The 19,244-nt window shown below is 43.5% G+C and overlaps 1 protein-coding gene across 1 annotated transcript in view; it reads left to right on the top strand.

Moving 5' to 3' along the window:
• Positions 1–19,244, top strand: part of GALNT14 (polypeptide N-acetylgalactosaminyltransferase 14) — a 531,963-nt gene that overhangs the window by 434,075 nt on the left and 78,644 nt on the right. Inside the window, exon 5 of the mRNA XM_073556362.1 lies at positions 5,593–5,658. Within this exon, the coding sequence (XP_073412463.1) occupies positions 5,593–5,658 (66 nt within the window). The remainder of the gene's footprint in view (positions 1–5,592; positions 5,659–19,244) is intronic.

Here is a 19,244-nt window from a genome sequence, read left to right as displayed (position 1 = left end):
TTATGGCAGCAGCCGAGTCATCGGATACGGATGGACTGGTTTTTAATTCTTGTTCTTGTGATCGAGCCGAAGCTGCTAAAATATTCATAACAAAGAGTAAAAATTAAAGGGAACTTGAAATACCATGGAGCCTGATCATAGGGACCACCACTATTCACAGGAAGGGGGCCGCTGTATTAATTGACACATTCCCTGCTCTGCACCATGTCTCATTCTGGGTAGTGATCATAGGACTGAAGCCAACTGCAGTACCACACTTCACCTGTAGAGGGCAACGTTCAGAGAGAGGTAGTGATCATAGGACTGAGACTAACTGCAGTAGCACACTTCACCTGTAGAGGGCAACGTTCAGAAAGAGGTAGTGATCATCGGACGGAGAACAATTGCAGTAGCACACTTCACCTGTAGAGGGCAACGTTCAGAAAGAGGTAGTGATCATAGGACTGAGGCCAATTGCAGTAGCACACTTCACCTGTAGAGGGCAACGTTCAGAATAGGTAATCAAAGGACTGAGGCCAACTGCAGTACCACACTTCACCTGTAGAGGGCAATGTTCAGAAAGAGGTAGTGATCATAGGACTGAGGCCAATTGCAGTAGCACACTTCACCTGTAGAGGGCAATGTTCAGAAAGAGGTAATCAAAGGACTGAGGCCAACTGCAGTACCACACTTCACCTGTAGAGGGCAATGTTCAGAAAGAGGTAGTGATCATAGGACTGAGGCCAACTGCAGTAGCACACTTCACCTGTAGAGGGCAACGTTCAGAAAGAGGTAGTGATCATAGGACTGAGGCCAAATGCAGTAGCACACTTCCCCTGTAGAGGGCAACGTTCAGAAAGAGGTAGTGATCATAGGACTGAGGCCAATTGCAGTAGCACACTTCACCTGTAGAGGGCAACGTTCAGAGAGAGGTAGTGATCATAGGACTGAGACCAACTGCAGTAGCACACTTCACCTGTAGAGGGCAATGTTCAGAAAGAGGTAGTGATCATAGGACTGAGGCCAACTGCAGTACCACACGTCACCTGTAGAGGGCAATGTTCAGACAGAGGTAGTGATCATAGGACTGAGGCCAATTGCAGTAGCACACTTCACCTGTAGAGGGCAAATTGATTTGCTCAATCCTAATATTTACCAATAGTAACACTGAAAAACTCAGGACATATGGGATCAAATTCATCACTATGCGGGGTTTTATGTTTTTTTTGCTACTGTTATTTTGCGCCAAATTCTTCAAAATTGCGCATGTTGTTCACGAATTTTGGGCAAGTTGAAAAATGCTCTTTATTTTTATTTTTCACTTTTCAATCTCCTTTTTAGAGCTCTTGTCCAGTGAAGTTATGCGATCCCTTTTATTTTTCACTTTCCCATTTTGAAGACTTTAATGAACATTTTTGCTGACAAATTTTCTTCTACCTGATCACAGGGTTGGGGTGAGGGGTCCCACAGAAAAGAACGTGGAATGGAGTCTTATCTGAGTCCCGTACTGTACATGAGACCCCCGTACTGTACATGAGACCCCCCCCGCAGCGTTCCAGATACATTCCATGCCAGTTCCTCCCCTGCAGCTTCCAGTGTATGATGCCCGGTGGGATGCCATGTGGGTAGAGTGTGATTTATGGGAGGCATAAAGGATAATCAATCACATAGGGAAACGTCCATAAATGTGAATGTGAGTAATGATCCGTAGTGCTCAGCCCACCCCCAGGAAATGTCGGTAGTTATACTGACATCAGATATTCAGAGTGGAAGTGACAGGCTCTGCTGAAACAGATGAAATATCCAGACGTCAACAACATTTTCTTTTCTAATTATTTACTGATTATATCTTTATTAGCATTTGGAACTGCACATTACTGACACAGAGCTCCAAATCCCCTGCACAGTCAAAGAATGAAATTATCAGAAAAATCCTCTACTTTGTCATCAATAGAGGGTGCAAGGTACATACAGAGTTATGCAGCCACCACTAGAGGGAGCTCACTGCATATAGATTTATATAGTCACCACTAGAGGAAGCTCACTACATACAGATTTATATAGTCACCACTAGAGGGAACTCACTACATACAGATTTATATAGTCACCACTAGAGGGAGCTCACTGCATACAGATTTATACAGCCACCACTAGAGGGAGCTCACTGCATACAGATTTATACAGCCACCACTAGCGGGAGCTTACTGCATACAGAATTATACAGCCACCACTAGGGGGAGCTCACTACATACAGATTTATACAATCACCACTTGGACGAGCGCACTACATTCAGATTTATACAGTCACCACTAGGAGGAGCTGATTGCATACAGATTTATACAGCCACCACTAGGGGGAGCTCACTACATACAGATTTATACAATCACCACTTGGACGAGCGCACTACATTCAGATTTATACAGTCACCACTAGGAGGAGCTCACTACATACAGATTTATACAGCCACCACTAGAGGGAGCTCACTGCATACAGATTTATACAGCCACCACTAGAGGGAGCTCACTACATACAGATTTATACAGTAACCACTAGGAAGAGCGCACTACATACAGATTTATACAGTCACCACTAGGAGGAGATGATTACATACAGATTTATACAGCCACCACTAGGGGGAGCTCACTACATACAGATTTATACAGCCACCACTAGAGGGAGCTCACTACATACAGATTTATACAGTCACCACTAGGAGGAGCTCACTACATACAGATTCATACAGCCACCACTAGGGGGAGCTCACTGCATACAGAGTTATATAGCCACCACTAGAGGGAGCTCACTGCATACAGTTATGCAGCCACCACTAGGGGGAGCTCACTACATACAGATTTATACAGCCACCATTAGGGGGAGCTCACTGCATACAGAGTTATATAGCCACCACTAGAGGAAGCTCACTGCATACAGATTTATTCAGCCACCACTAGAGGGAGCTGACTACATACAGATTTATACAGTCACCACTAGAGGGAGCCCACTACATACAGATTTATACAGTCACCACTAGGAGGCGCGCACTACATACAGATTTATATAGTCACCACTAGGAGGAGCTGATTACATACAGATTTATACAGCCACCACTAGGGGGAGCTCACTACATACAGATTTATACAGCCACCTCTAGAGGGAGCTCACTACATACAGATTTATACAGCCACCACTAGGGGGAGCTCACTACATACAAATTTATACAGCCACCACTAGGAGGAGCTCACTACATACAGATTTATACAGTCACCACTAGGGGGAGCTCACTACATACAGATTTATATAGACACCACTAGGAGGAGCTCACTACATACAGATTTATACAGCCACCACTAGGGGGAGCTCACTACATACAGATTTATACAGTCACCACTAGGGGGAGCTCACTACATACAGATTTATACAGTCACCACTAGGAGGAGCTCACTACATACAGATTTATATAGACACCACTAGAGGGAGCTCACTACATACATATTTGTACAGCCACCACTAGGGGGAGCTCACTACATACAGATTTATACAGCCACCACTAGAGGGAGCTCACTACATACAGATTTATACAGTCACCACTAGGAGGAGCTCACTACATACAGATTCATACAGCCACCACTAAGGGGAGCTCACTGCATACAGAGTTATATAGCCACCACTAGGGGGAGCTCACTGCATACAGTTATGCAGCCACCACTAGGGGGAGCTCACTACATACAGATTTATACAGCCACCATTAGGGGGAGCTCACTGCTTGCAGAGTTATATAGCCACCACTAGAGGGAGCTCACTGCATACAGATTTATACAGCCACCACTAGAGGGAGCTGACTACATACAGATTTATACAGTCACCACTAGAGGGAGCTCACTACATACAGATTTATACAGTCACCACTAGGAGACGCGCACTACATACAGATTTATATAGTCACCACTAGGAGGAGCTGATTACATACAGATTTATACAGCCACCACTAGGGGGAGCTCACTACATACAGATTTATACAGCCACCTCTAGAGGGAGCTCACTACATACAGATTTATACAGCCACCACTAGGGGGAGCTCACTACATACAGATTTATACAGCCACCACTAGGAGGAGCTCACTACATACAGATTTATACAGTCACCACTAGGGGGAGCTCACTACATATAGATTTATACAGTCACCACTAGGAGGAGCTCACTACATACAGATTTATACAGTCACCACTAGGGGGAGCTCACTACGTACAGATTTATATAGACACCACTAGGAGGAGCTCACTACATACAGATTTATACAGCCACCACTAGGGGGAGCTCACTACATACAGATTTATACAGTCACCACTAGGGGGAGCTCACTACATACAGATTTATACAGTCACCACTAGGAGGAGCTCACTACATACAGATTTATATAGACACCACTAGAGGGAGCTCACTACATACATATTTGTACAGCCACCACTAGGGGGAGCTCACTACATACAGATTTATACAGCCACCACTAGAGGGAGCTCACTACATACAGATTTATACAGTCACCACTAGGAGGAGCTCACTACATACAGATTCATACAGCCACCACTAAGGGGAGCTCACTGCATACAGAGTTATATAGCCACCACTAGAGGGAGCTCACTGCATACAGTTATGCAGCCACCACTAGGGGGAGCTCACTACATACAGATTTATACAGCCACCATTAGGGGGAGCTCACTGCATGCAGAGTTATATAGCCACCACTAGAGGGAGCTCACTGCATACAGATTTATACAGCCACCACTAGAGGGAGCTGACTACATACAGATTTATACAGTCACCACTAGAGGGAGCTCACTACATACAGATTTATACAGTCACCACTAGGAGGCGCGCACTACATACAGATTTATATAGTCACCACTAGGAGGAGCTGATTACATACAGATTTATACAGCCACCACTAGGGGGAGCTCACTACATACAGATTTATACAGCCACCTCTAAAGGGAGCTCACTACATACAGATTTATACAGCCACCACTAGGGGGAGCTCACTACATACAGATTTATACAGCCACCACTAGGAGGAGCTCACTACATACAGATTTATACAGTCACCACTAGGGGGAGCTCACTACATATAGATTTATACAGTCACCACTAGGAGGAGCTCACTACATACAGATTTATACAGCCACCACTAGGAGGAGCTCACTACATACAGATTTATACAAACACCACTAGGGGGAGCTCACTACATACAGAATTATACAGTCACCACTAGGGGGAGCTCGCAACATACAGATTTATACAGTCACCACTAGGGGAAGCTCACTACATGAAGGTTAGTACAGCAGTGAGCTCCCTCTGGTGGCTGTATAATCTACCTTTGTTTACATCTTTACAGTGACTCTGGCATTTGTAAGATTTCAACTCCCAGTATGGAGAGTCACTGATGATGCAGTGTGTGAGATGGATGAATATAACAACATATTCTGTATACAGATTCTGAGTTCTCACATGAGGTTTTCATTCTTCCCTCAGCTTTGACCTAAATCTTTCTTTTCTACCTTGGACTTTTTATAACCCAGAGCTTTTCTATTAACACAGTCTTTTTATTCTTTGACAGCTGATGACTGCCGGCTCCTCTGCAAGTTACCGAAAGTGAAGTGCTTGCGCAACAACCAGAGGGAAGGTATGCGCCTATCAGGGGACTCGTCTACAGACATGGCCTTAACATTAATAGACAGGAGCTCAGAGCTTATAGAAGTTGTACTGGGAGCAGCCAAGCTTGATTGTTATAAGAACTGACCTAAAGTTGCCTATTTCTGTTTCTGAGAAAGTTGGGTGACATCTAATTTTGCGGTCATTGCGGCTACAATGAGGGGTGTAATTCTTTGTTTGCTTCTGAGTGTGTTATGATTGAAGTAGAAAATCTGGAGAGCAAATAAAGCGCAAATGGGGTCTTAACTGGTTAAAAACACGGGGTACATCGGGGAGAGGTACGCTCACCTTGTTTTATTGCAACAAAGCAACATGTGAGAAGCGTGGATCAGCTGCCGCAGGGCACGGGTCCATAGACCGAGGATAATGGTGAAACCAGGTGTATGTGTCCAAATCTGCGCTGCTGATAAAGATGGATGGCGGACGATATTCTTCAAAGCTTTATTTCAAACAGGTTAATAGTCCATTTTGAGGTCATGCAGGACCTCTTCTTCAGGATAAAAATTCTTTACCTTAGGTAAGGTTTTGTTCTGAGGAAGAGGTCCTGCATGATCTCGAAACGCATTGACTATTAACCTGTTTGAAAGTAAGCTTTGAAGAATATCGTCCACCATCCATCTTTATCAGCAAAGCAGATTTGGACACATATGGGTCGCCCTCCCAGGGCTGTGGGGTACTCGGTACCGGGCCGGTGTCAGCGGGATGTGTCACAGCGGTGGTGACCCGGTCCGTGGCCTTGGGCACCCAAGTAATGGGGGAATGTAATGGTTTGAATGAATAATTCGTGACGCCACCTGTGGTGCTCGGCAAGTGAGATGTTAGGCCGACGCTGCATGCAGATCCTCTGGGACTGGTGGTGTGGTGCAGCCAAGATGGTGAAGCTCCCCACAGGTGGAGCTGTAGTCCCAGGGAAGTGTACATGTAGGGGTAGAGGAGAGGCGCAGGCGGTGTAGAAGCTGGTACCCAGATGTAGTGGTACTGAATGTGGTAGCGCAGGAATGAATGGAGGACACCAGGACTTTTAGTTCCAAAGCTTTACTCACAGTCTGTAGTACACACAGGTGCCTGCCTCCGTGCCGTGTCCTCCGGGTCAGGGACTCAGTCAACCTCCAAGTCAGATGGAATGCACCCTTCCAACACTCCGCCAACATGTGCCTTTCTGAACGTCTCCTCTTATAGCGCCTTTAAGTGTGAAGATCTCCTAGTACTGAGTTACACTGGAGTGCCTCCTGACAGATGTTCCCAAGAACCATACTTGTACGGCAGACAGCTGTAGCCTGCTTCGGGGACTCCTTGTTCCTGAGTCCCGGCTCACTATCAATGTTGCTGTTGTGCCCCAAGTCTTAGATGGGAGTAGTGCATTTACAGCCCACTACTCCACTGGTGTCTGCTGTAGGACCCTTAGTATCCATACAACCTCGGGGATCGGGCCCCGGCCTTGCACTTAGAACTTCTAGGCAGCGTTCTTCCTCTAACCCATGTCCTCTGGTCCCTTTTACTTCTACGTTCCGTACTAGTCTTTCCTTCTTATGGAAGATCAGGTTTCTGTTCAATGTATTTCTCTTTCTTTCCTTTCCCGTGCTAGCAGACCCAGGTCACTGAGATCTGCTGCAGCACCTCCTTCCTCCATCCCTCTCTCAGGGATCATCACTCCTCTCCGACTCACTACTGACTGACCCCAAAATCCTAAACCTTCCCACTCTTTTATGTATTCTAACTCCACCCGCCTCCCAGCACGTTGCGTGTTCCAAGCAGGGAGCCACCAAAGGTGCTCTGCTACACTCCAAGCAGGGAGCCGCAATGTGGCTTTGCTGAACTACTGTGTTGTGTGGGATGCAAGTGTTGGAGCATGGTCAGGAGCCTCCAACTTACCTGGATGGTGGGGCACCACACCTCAGGAGGAGGTGCAGTACCTCTGTGGCAACTGAACCCTCAGGGGCGCCACACTTACACCCGGTTTCACTACTATTAATGAAGCAATACATCCCTCTCCTTCTATATTCCTGCACATTAGGGAGGATTTACTTTCCAGGAGTTTAGAAAAGCCAAATGAAGCATTTATAAAGCGTTGGTTCTTGTAGTTTCCCACCCTATATATAATATCTTCACAGTGGAACAGAATTGGACTAGTCAAGTTTATATCATTATATATGTGTATACTGTACTTTAAAAATTATTTTTTATGTATTCTTCCAGTGCCTTTACAATGTAACTAAAAAGTGTTTGTAATGTGGCTCAGCTAATCTCAGCTGTACTACCAATCCCCACACACTGACTCATGCAGGAGGTTAGACCAGTAAATCAGAGCTGCACTCTTACATATCACATATGGAGACACCTAAGCTATGATTGGGACTTGTTCTTTATCTGCTGTATTGCTGCCTGCTTATGATTGGTCAGCATCATACAGGGAGAAGAAGTTCACATCCCCAATGAAAACTCTTCTGATATCCCCCACTTGGACTTAAAAAAGTTAACTGAAACAGAAAAAAAAAACATTTTAATTCACTCTGCCCCCACTACCTGTAAAAAGACAAAAACCCACCCCCACTTCTTGTAGAAAGACAAAGATCTGCCCCCACTTCCTGTAGATAGACAAAGGTCTGCCCCTACTTCCTGTAGTGAAACAAAGATCAGTCCCCATTTCCAGTAATTCACCTCATTTGTCACACACAGTGTAGGACAGACCAAGTGCAACACAAAGGGATGAGGGATGGGGAACTAAACACTAGGGAAGGGGGAAGTAGAGACCGCTAGACTGATCTTACATCACCCAGTCTGTCCTACCATCCCTATATAGGTTATGCACCGATCGCCAAGCAGGATACCTAGTCCCCGTGTGACCCTGGCGATAAGCCCTGCATCGGAAAGGACAGGATGAGCGCTAGTCAATCCCAGTAACACTAAAGACAGTAAGGATAAATGAAGCCAGGGGGACAATTAGCTTGAGTAGACTCAGAGAGAAAGCAGTGGAAAGCAATTTACACTGAAGAGAGAAGCATTGAGACATAGTTTTGCATAAGAGCTGCATACACAAAGTAGTAGGAGATTTTAAATGTGCTTTTTTCCTTTATATACGTTGGAACAGTAGAAACGACAATTGTAAAGGTGGTCATAGCTTTAATGCTTTATTTATGTAAAACTCTCCGGAGCTGGGTCAGGTGTATCAGAAGCCCCCCATAGATGTGTGACCCGCTGTTTACTTTAGTCAGAGCTTTGTTGGTTACAACATGGCATCATTTATATTCATCGCCCCGTCAGGAATGATTCCTTGTATCTTCTGTCTCACTTCTGGAATGTATCAGTAGATGGGAAATATTAGGATTTTATAGGCACATAAAATGTGATTTGCGCCGCGCGTGTCCGGATGCATTAAACATCACCGTAAAATCAGCGGGGATGTTCCTCTTTCACTTTTTGGGTAATCAATCAGTTTCCGGCTTCTGATATAAAATCAATTCCTTTGTGTTTGGGAATAAATCGCGCCTAACCAGCAACGTTGACTCTAATGGGGCGACACCGCCTCTCTGTGCAGCGCCGCCGCTACATCATCCATGGGCCGTACCCCCCTCTGATAACACATCTCATGCATATCCGAACTGAACGCTCGCAGATGATTCATGTACCGACCGCATCAAAGCTGTCGCGGGCTCGCTGAGCTCGGGGTAAAACCATTTAGACAGTAAGAATTCAATTTTTCTAGCATGAATGGAAGTAATAATCATGCATGTAAACAGAAGTGGCATATGTGTATATATCATCAATCTGTACCGGCTGCACAATGTCCCTATATCATCCCGGCAAGAGATGGGCAGTCTCGATGCACGTACACTCACTGGCCACTTTATTAGGTACACCATGCTAGTAAGGGGTTGGACCCCCTTTTGCCTTCAGAACTGCCTCAATTCTTCGTGGCAGAGATTCAACAAGGTGCTGGAAGCATTCCTCAGAGATTTTGGACCATATTGACATGATGGCATCACACAGTTGGCGCAGATTTGTCGGCTGCACATCCCTGATGCGAATCTCCCGTTCCACCACATCCCAAAGATGCTCTATTGGATTGAGATCTGGTGACTGAGGAGGCCATTTGAGTACAGTAAACTCATTGTCATGTTCAAGAAACCAATCTGAGATGATTCGAGCTTTATGACATGGCGCATTATCCTGCTGAAAGTAGCCATCAGATGCCTGTTCTTAGCTGAGAGGAGTGGTACCCAGTGTGGTCTTCTGCTGCTGTAGCCCATCTGCCTCAAAGTTCGACGCACTGTGCGTTCAGAGATGCTCTTCTGCCTACCTTGGTTGTAACGGGTGGCAATTTGAGTCACTGTTGCCTTTCTATCAGCTCGAACCAGTCTGCCCATTCTCCTCTGACCTCTGGCATCAACAAGGCATTTCCGGCCACAGAACTGCCGCTCACTGGATTTTTTTTCTTTTTCGGACCATTCTCTGTAAACCCTAGAGATGGTTGTGCGTGAAAATCCCAGTAGATCAGCAGTTTCTGAAATTCTCAGACCAGCCCTTCTGGCACCAACAATCATGCCACGTTCAAAGGCACTCAAATCACCTTTCTTCCCCATACTGATGCTCGGTTTGAACTGCAGGAGATTGTCTTGACCATGTCTACATGCCTAAATGCACTGAGTTGCCGCCATGTGATTGGCTGATTAGAAATTAAGTCTTAACACACAGTTGGACAGGTGTACCTAATAAAGTGGCCAGTGAGTGTATATGACTGCATCCAATTAGAAATTCTAGGTATTGTGCTACCACTAGATGGCACTATGCAGCATGCTACTTATGGATGTGTTTTTCCCACAGCACTCCATGTAGTTAGACCTGGTATTGCAAGCGGAATTTATCAATATTTAATAAAACCAGGGACCCCACCGGCTATTGGGGCCCCTTCTCATAGGACAGTATGTTATCAGCTCTGTGCTGGACTACACCATGAGAACATTCTGTTTGTCTTCGGTCACGACTATGGGGAGCTCACTGCACACTGTTATTAGAAAGTTTATAGGGATTATCCAACTTTTACAAAACTTTTTAAGAACAGGTGCAAATGTTGCAAAATAACTAAAAATAAAAAGGTATACTACCTCTTTATTGCCCATGCTCACTCATCCAGCGTTGACACTTTTTTTTTTATCATTTGCTGCTTTTAGAAAAAAATTGAAGCTTGTAAAAAAAAAAAAATTTTTAGACCTGTTCTTTTTTTATTTTTCTGTGGCCTTGGATTCTGTGTTCTGTAGATTATATATTTATAGTTTTTGATTTCATTTTTGTTCTGTTTAAAGTTAAGGTTACTGGAAATCTCAACTTATTTATTTTTCTTGTTTACTGTACAGATTAAACAGTTTAATATTTTTAATGATAAGACTTTTATAACCACAATTACACAATTACCGCATATCAAATGCAAATACACTTTATTTCTTTACTTTTGGAACCAGAAAAATGGGAGGATTTGAAGTTTTTAGATTTTTAAATTACACTGGTCAACAGCATTTTTGGTGCCAAAGATATTTCATCGAATTTAGGGTATTTTTGGGGTGCTGATTCTGAATATGTCATCAGTTTTGCCAGATTGGCTCAAGTTTTTGAGATTTTTGGTATCTTATTTATAGCACTTGTTGGTAAATGCGACGCATCATCTCATTAATTTCTTTGGATTAGTACTTGAACTGAGCAGTTCTCAATATAGTTTTGTGTTAATTAGTGTTCTAAAAGTTTGTTCATAGCTTGATTTTTGCACTAACTTTATGTTGTTGTCTGTTTTCCAGTGAAAAGCATGAACTCATCAAGAAGAAGTTGTCTTAACGATCCAGACTCATTCTGTTACATTTGTGGTGAATACACACTGCCAAAACATAGAAGAAACATAACAGACTTCGTAAAAAAAGTGTATTTTGCCTATTTTGGGGTTATGCTTGGGGACCAAGACAAGTTTTGGGCACCACACATAGTGTGCAAAGCATGTATCGAATTATTACGAAAATGGAGCAAAGGACAAAGAAAAAGCTTCAAATTTGGTGTTCCAATGGTGTGGAGAGAGCCAAAAAATCATCATGATGACTGTTATTTATGGTAAACACAGGTACAGGCACATCTTCACAATGAGGGACAGGCCTTCTTGCAGATTCCATGTTACTCCCATTTTCGTTTCTTATGCTTATTGAATCCTTGCACTTGCACTGCACAGAAATAACAGTCATCATGATGATTTTTTGGCTCTCTCCACACCATTGGAACACCAAATTTGAAGCTTTTTCTTTGTCCTTTGCTCCATTTTCGTAATAATTCGATACATGCTTTGCACACTATGTGTGGTGCCCAAAACTTGTCTTGGTCCCCAAGCATAACCCCAAAATAGGCAAAATACACTTTTTTTACGAAGTGTGTTATGTTTCTTCTATGTTTTGGCAGTGTATATTCACCACAAATGTAACAGAATGAGTCTGGATCGTTAAGACAACTTCTTCATGATGAGTTCATGCTTTTCACTGGAAAACAGACAACAACATAAAGTTAGTGCAAAAATCAAGCTATGAACAAACTTTTAGAACACTAATTAACACAAAACTATATTGAGAACTGCTCAGTTCAAGTACTAATCCAAAGAAATTAATGAGATGATGCGTCGCATTTACCAACAAGTGCTATAAATAAGATACCAAAAATCTCAAAAACTTGAGCCAATCTGGCAAAACTGATGACATATTCAGAATCAGCACCCCAAAAATACCCCAAATTCATTAAAATATTTTGGACACCAGAAAAAAAATTTTTTTTCGTTGACCTGTGTTATTTTTAAAAAACTTATTTCACATTTTCACAGTCCCACGGTACTCGAACCTGTGATCGATTGATAGCTTGTACAATATACTGCAATACTTTAGTCTAGCCACAGTCTGGGCTTCATAGGAGTATAAAGAAGGGGGCCACAGGGGCTTTCAGCAGGCATGGTAATCCATCGGCACCCTACAATTTTGTTGTGGGGGACCGATGGGAGAGAAAATGCAGTCATAGAATCATAGAATCGTAGAGTTGGAAGGGACCTCCTGGGCCATCTGGTCCAACCCCCTGCTCAAAGCAGGATTCGCTAAATCATCCCAATCAGATGTCTGTCCAGCCTCTGTTTGAAGACTTCCATTGAAGGAGAACTCACCACTTCTCGTGGCAGCTTGTTCCACTCATTGATCACTCTAACTGTCAAAAAGTTTTTTCTAATATCTAATCTGTGTCTCCTCCCATTCAGTTTCATCCCATTGCTTCTAGTCTTTCCTTGTGCAAATGAGAATAAAGTTGATCCTTCTACAGTGTGACAGCCCTTTAGATATTTGTAGACAGCTATTAAGTCTCCTCTCAGTCTTCTCTTTTGCAAACTAAACAATCCCAAATCCTGCAACCTTTCCTCATAAGACAGGGTTTGCAGACCGGTCACCATTCTGGTTGCTCTTTTCTGAACTTGCTCCAGTTTGTTGATGTCTTTTTTAAAATGTGGTGCCCAAAATTGGACACAATATTCCAGATGAGGTCTGACCAAAGAGGAGTAGAGGGAAATAATGACTTCACGTGATCTAGACTGTATGCTTCTGTTAATACATCCTAGAATTGCATTTGCCTTTTTTGCTGCTGCATCACACTGTTGACTCATATTCAGTCTGTGATCTATTAGTATACCCAAGTCTTTTTCACATGTGCTGTTGCTTCGCCCTATTCCCCCCATTCTGTATATGCTTTTTTCATTTTTATTGCCCAGATGTAGTACTTTGCATTTTTCCCTGTTAAAAACCATTCTGTTAGTTGCTGCCCACTTCTCCAGTTTATTTATATCTTTTTGAATCCTCTCTCTCTCTTCTCTAGTATTAGCTATCCCTCCTAGCTTTGTGTCATCAGCAAATTTAATCAGTTTACCCTCAATTCCTTCGTCTAAATCGTTGATAAAGATGTTCAACAATACAGGGCCCAGGACAGAGCCCTGTGGTACCCCACTTGAGACATTCTTCCAACTGGATGTGCAGCCATTTACGACCACTCTTTGGGTCCGATCACTAAGCCAGTTATGAATCCACCTAACAGTTGCCTTGTCCATTCCATACTTAGTCATTTTTTCAATAAGGATTGTATGAGATACTTTGTCAAATGCTTTGCTGAAGTCAAGATATACTATATCTACAGCATTTCCTTGATCCACCCAATCAGTGATTCCGTCATAGAAGGAAATTAAGTTAGTCTGACATGACTTATTAGTTACAAACCCATGCTGACTCTGTTTAATCACTTCATTCTTATCCAGGTACTGACATACATGTTGTTTAATAATTTGTTCAAAGATCTTTCCTGGTATAGAAGTCAGACTCACCGGCCTATAGTTGCCTGGGTCCACCTTCTTCCCCTTTTTGAAGATAGGAACAACATTTGCTCTTCTCCAGTCTTCTGGAACTTCTCCTGTTCTCCAAGAATTTTCCAAGATTATGGAGAGGGGTTCAAAAATTCCTTCTGCTATCTCCTTCAGTACTCTGGGGTGTAATTCATCTGGACCTGGAGACTTGAATTCATTTAGGTTAGCTAAGTGTTTCCTCACTGAATGGAAACTGAATGGGAGGAGACACAGATTAGATATTAGAAAAAACTTTTTGACAGTTAGAGTGATCAATGAGTGGAACAGGCTGCCACAAGAAGTGGTGAGTTCTCCTTCAATGGAAGTCTTCAAACAGAGGCTGGACAGACATCTGACTGGGATGATTTAGCGAATCCTGCTTTGAGCAGGGGGTTGGACCAGATGGCCCAGGAGGTCCCTTCCAACTCTACGATTCTATGATTCTATACTATCTTTCTGTTTATAGATATCCTGGATTCTTCTATTCCCTTAATAGGACAGTGAAGTAAAGTTGATGTTACATTTCCCTTCTGAGAGAATACAGATGCAAAATAGGAATTTAAAAGTTCGGCCTTCTCAACATCCTGTTTTACCATTTCATCATTTTCATCCTGTAAAAATCCTATAGCATCTTTGACTTTCCTTTTACTTTTGACATACAGTTGTGGCCAAAAGTATTGACACCCCTGCAATTCTGTCAGATAATACTCAGTTTCTTCCTGAAAATGATTGCAAACACAAATTCTTTGGTATTATTATCTTCATTTAATTTGTCTTAAATGAAAAAACACAAAAAGAATTGTCCTAAAGCCAAATTGGATATAATTCCACAACAAACATAAAAAGAGGGTGGAAAAAAGTATTGGCACTGTTCGAAAAATCATGTCCTGTGTCCTTGTGTGTACCACATTGAGCATGAAGAAAAGAAAGAAGACCAAAGAACTGTCTGAACACTTGAGAAACCAAATTGTGAGGAAGCATGAGCAATCTCAAGGCTACAAGTCCATCTCCAAAGACCTGAATGTTCTTGTGTCTACCGTGCGCAGTGTCATCAAGAAGTGTAAAGCCCATGGCACCGTGGCTAACCTCCCTAGATGTGGATGGAAAAGAAAAATTGACAAGAGATTTCAACGCAAGATTGTGCGGATGTTGGATAAAGAACCTCGACTAACATCCAAACAAGTTCAAGCTGCCCTGCAGTCCGAGGGTACAACAGTGTCAACCCGTACTATCAGTCGGCGTCTGAATAAAAAGGGACTGTATGGTAGGAGACCCAGGAAGACCCCACTTCTTACCCCGAGACATAAAAAAGCCAGGCTGGAGTTTGCCAAAACTTACCTGAAAAAGCCTAAAACGTTTTAGAAGAATGTTCTCTGGTCAGATGAGACAAAAGTAGAGCTTATTGGGCAAAGGCATCAACATAGAGTTTACAGGAGAAAAAAAGAGGCATTCAAAGAAAAAAACACGGCACTGGACTGCTTGACCGTGTGCATGGCATTATGAAGTCTGAAGACTACCAACAAATTTTGCAGCATAATGTAGGGCCCAGTGTGAGAAAGCTGGGTCTCCTTCAGAGGTCATGGGTCTTCTAGCAGGACAATGACCCAAAACACACTTCAAAAAGCACTAGAAAATGGTTTGAGAGAAAGCACTGGAGACTTCTAAGGTGGCCAGCAATGAGTCCAGACCTGAATCCCACAGAACACCTGTGGAGAGATCTAAAAATGGCAGTTTGGAGAAGGCACCCTTCAAATATCAGGGACCTGGAGCAGTTTGCCAAAGAAGAATGGTCTAAAATTCCAGCAGAGCATTGTAAGAAACTCATTGATGGTTACCGGAAGCGGTTGGTCGCAGTTATTTTGGCTAAAGGTTGTGCAACCAAGTATTAGGCTTAGGGTGCCAATACTTTTGTCTGGCCCATTTTTGGAGTTTTGTGTGAAATGATCAATGTTTTGCTTTTTGCTTCATTCTCTATTGTGTTTTTTCATTTAAGACAAATTAAATGAAGATAATAATACCAAAGAATTTGTGTTTGCAATCATTTTCAGGAAGAAACTGAGTATTATCTGATAGAATTGCAGGGGTGTCAATACTTTTGGCCACAACTGTATCCCCAAAATCCTTTATTATTGCTTTTGACATCTCTTGCAAGCCTCAATTCATTGTCAGCTTTAGAAAATCTGATTTGTGCCCTGCAGGTTCTGCAGACAGCATTATATTCTTCTTTAGTCAAGTGTATGGAGTGAGGCCGCGCCCACTGGCCGGGAGTATGTATAACTCATATACATACCCTCCGTTCCTGGGTCTGAAATCGCACTTCCCATAAGCATCCATATAGTATAATACACTTCCCATAGGCCTCCATATAATATAATACATTCCTCATAATCCTCCATACAGTATAATGCACTTCCCATAGGCTTCTATATAGTATAATACACTCCCCATAGTCCTCCATACAGTATACTGCACTCCCCAAAGGCCTCTATATAGTATAATGCACTCCCCATATGTCTCCATATAGTATAACGCACTCCCCATAGGCATGTGCACAATATAATGCAATCCCCTTAGGCCTCTATATAGTATGCTGCACTCCTCATATACCTCCATATAGTATAACGCACTCCCAGTGGCCGATTAAGTGGGCCATGGGCCCGGGGCTGTTCATAAAACCTGGGCCCCAATACCCCACTTCCCAGGAAAACATTTTCTGTCAAAATTTTGTGGCTCTTCTCACAAAAACACTGCATATGCTGATTTTTAGGTATACAAATTGTAACATTTATTAGACCATAAAAACAAAGAAAAATTACTTTTTTCTCACAAGAAATTGTATTGTATGGTCAAACAATATAAATAATATTAAATATTCCTCAAAATCAACAGTCAAAATATATAATGTGGTATATACTGGCCTGTATTTCTTCATACAAGGTAAACATAAGGCTACATTCACCGTACCACATGTAATGCAAATAAGAACATGTAAACATAATATTAAACAATAATTCAACATAATTATTTATCTATACAGATGTATATCTGTGTGGGTGGTAGCCTAACAGGAAAAGTGCAATGAGCACAGGCAACAATTTCTTAATGGACTAGAAACTCGGATTTTTTTTGACACTGAAGATCATAAACTGCTCACAGACTTTTTCGGCGAGATTTTTTGGTGCTAAAGTCGTTGATGATTTCTGAGAGGTCTAGACTCTTCAAAAGCTCTTGTTCAATGCTCATTAACCCCTTCCTGCCATCCGACGTACTATCCCGTCCACGGTACCCGGGCCCGTATGACCGGGGACGGGATAGTACGTCGGCGCGATCAGCGGCGCCCACGTGGTGAGCGCCGCTGATCGCGGCCGGGTGTCAGCTGATTATCACAGCTGACACCCGGCACTATGTGTCAGGGGCGGTCACGGACCGCCCCCGACACGTTAACCCCTTGCACACCGCGATCAAACATGATCGCGGTGTACCGGGAGTTAAAGGGAAGCATCGGCAGGGAGGGGGCTCCCTCCGTGCTTCCCTGAGCCCCCCACGGCAGCGCAATGTGCAGCGCTGCTGCGGGGGGCTCCTATCCTCCAGGCCCCCGAATCCAAGATGGCGACGGGGACCTGAGGAAGCTGGCTTCCTCAGTGCCTGCAAAGCGCAGGCAAGAGGAAGTCTGCTTCAATGCCTGTGACAGATTGCTGATCTGTCACAGTGATCTGTGATGTGACAGATCAGCGATCTGTCACAGGACAGTGATGTCCCACCTGGGACTATGTAATAAAGTAAAAAAAAAATTAAAAAAAAATGTAAAAATAAATAAAAAAAAAATCGCCAAATAAATTAGTAAAAAAAAAAAAAATATTCCCCAATAAATTCATTTTTTGAAAATAATAAAAAAAAAAAAACAATAAAAGTACACATATTAGGTATCGCCGCGTCCGTAATGACCCGCCCTATAAAACTGTCCCATTAGTTAACCCTTTTAGCGAACCCCTTAAAAAATAAAAATAAAAAACGAAGCAAAAAATGATTTATTATCATACCGCCAAACAAAAAGTGTAATAACGCGCGATCAAAAAGACGCATATAAATATCCATGGTACCGCTGAAAACGTCATCTTGTCCCGCAAAAAACGAGCCGCCACACAGCATCATCAGCGAAAAAATAAAAAAGTTATAGCTCACAGAATAAAGCGATGCAAAAATAATTATTTTTTATATAAAATAGTTTTCATTGCATAAAACCGACAAAAACATAAAAAAACGACCTAAATGAGGTATCGCTGTAACCGTACTGACCCGAAGAATAAAACCGCTTTATCAATTTTACCGCACGCGGAACGGTGTAAACGCACCCCCCCAAAAGAAATTCATGAAACGCTGGTTTTTGTTCATTCTGCGTCCCAAAAATAGGAATAAAAAGCGATCAAAAAATGTCACGTGCCCGAAAATGGTACCAATAAAAACGTCAACTCGTCCCGCAAAAAATAAGACCTCACATGACTCAGTGGGTCAAAATACGGAAAAATTATAGCTCTCAAAATGTGGTGATGCAAAAACTATTTTACAATAAAAAGCGTCTTTTAGCGTGTGACAGCTGCCAAAAATAAAAACCGCCATAAATAGTAAATCAAACCCCCCGTTATCACCCCCTTAGGCTGGTTTCACATTAGCGCATTTTATGCGCGCGCACGGCCGGGGGTAGCTCCGCCCCCGAGCCGGCTCTCTGCCCGGCGTGCCCGCCCCTTCCTTGTAGCGCCGCCTCCTAGCGGACAGCGGCGCCTGCGATCGGCGCACCCTATCTTTAGCATAGGGTGCGCCGATCGTGCGCAGGCCGTGCGCTAGTTGCGCTTTGACCTGCGCTGCGCACTTTTGACGGTGCGCCGTGCGCGCCAAAATCCGAAAAGTTTGATTTTGGCGCGCACGGCGCACCGTCAAAAGTGCGCAGCGCAGGTCAAAGCGCAACTAGCGCACGGCCTGCGCACGATCGGCGCACCCTATGCTAAAGATAGGGTGCGCCGATCGCAGGCGCCGCTGTCCGCTAGGAGGCGGCGCTACAAGGAAGGGGCGGGCACGCCGGGCAGAGAGCCGGATCGGGGGCGGAGCTACCCCCGGCCGTGCGCGCGCTGAAAATGTGCTAGTGTGAAACCGGCCTTAGTTAGGAAAAAATAATA

The sequence above is a fragment of the Dendrobates tinctorius genome, unplaced genomic scaffold (assembly GCF_039654945.1).
Source record: "Dendrobates tinctorius isolate UK_male_01 unplaced genomic scaffold, ASM3965494v1 ptg000232l, whole genome shotgun sequence".
In the NCBI taxonomy this organism is placed as follows: Eukaryota; Metazoa; Chordata; class Amphibia; order Anura; family Dendrobatidae; genus Dendrobates; species Dendrobates tinctorius.
The sequence above is the reverse complement of the archived record's forward strand: the minus strand, read 5'-3'. Positions and strand labels throughout refer to the sequence as shown.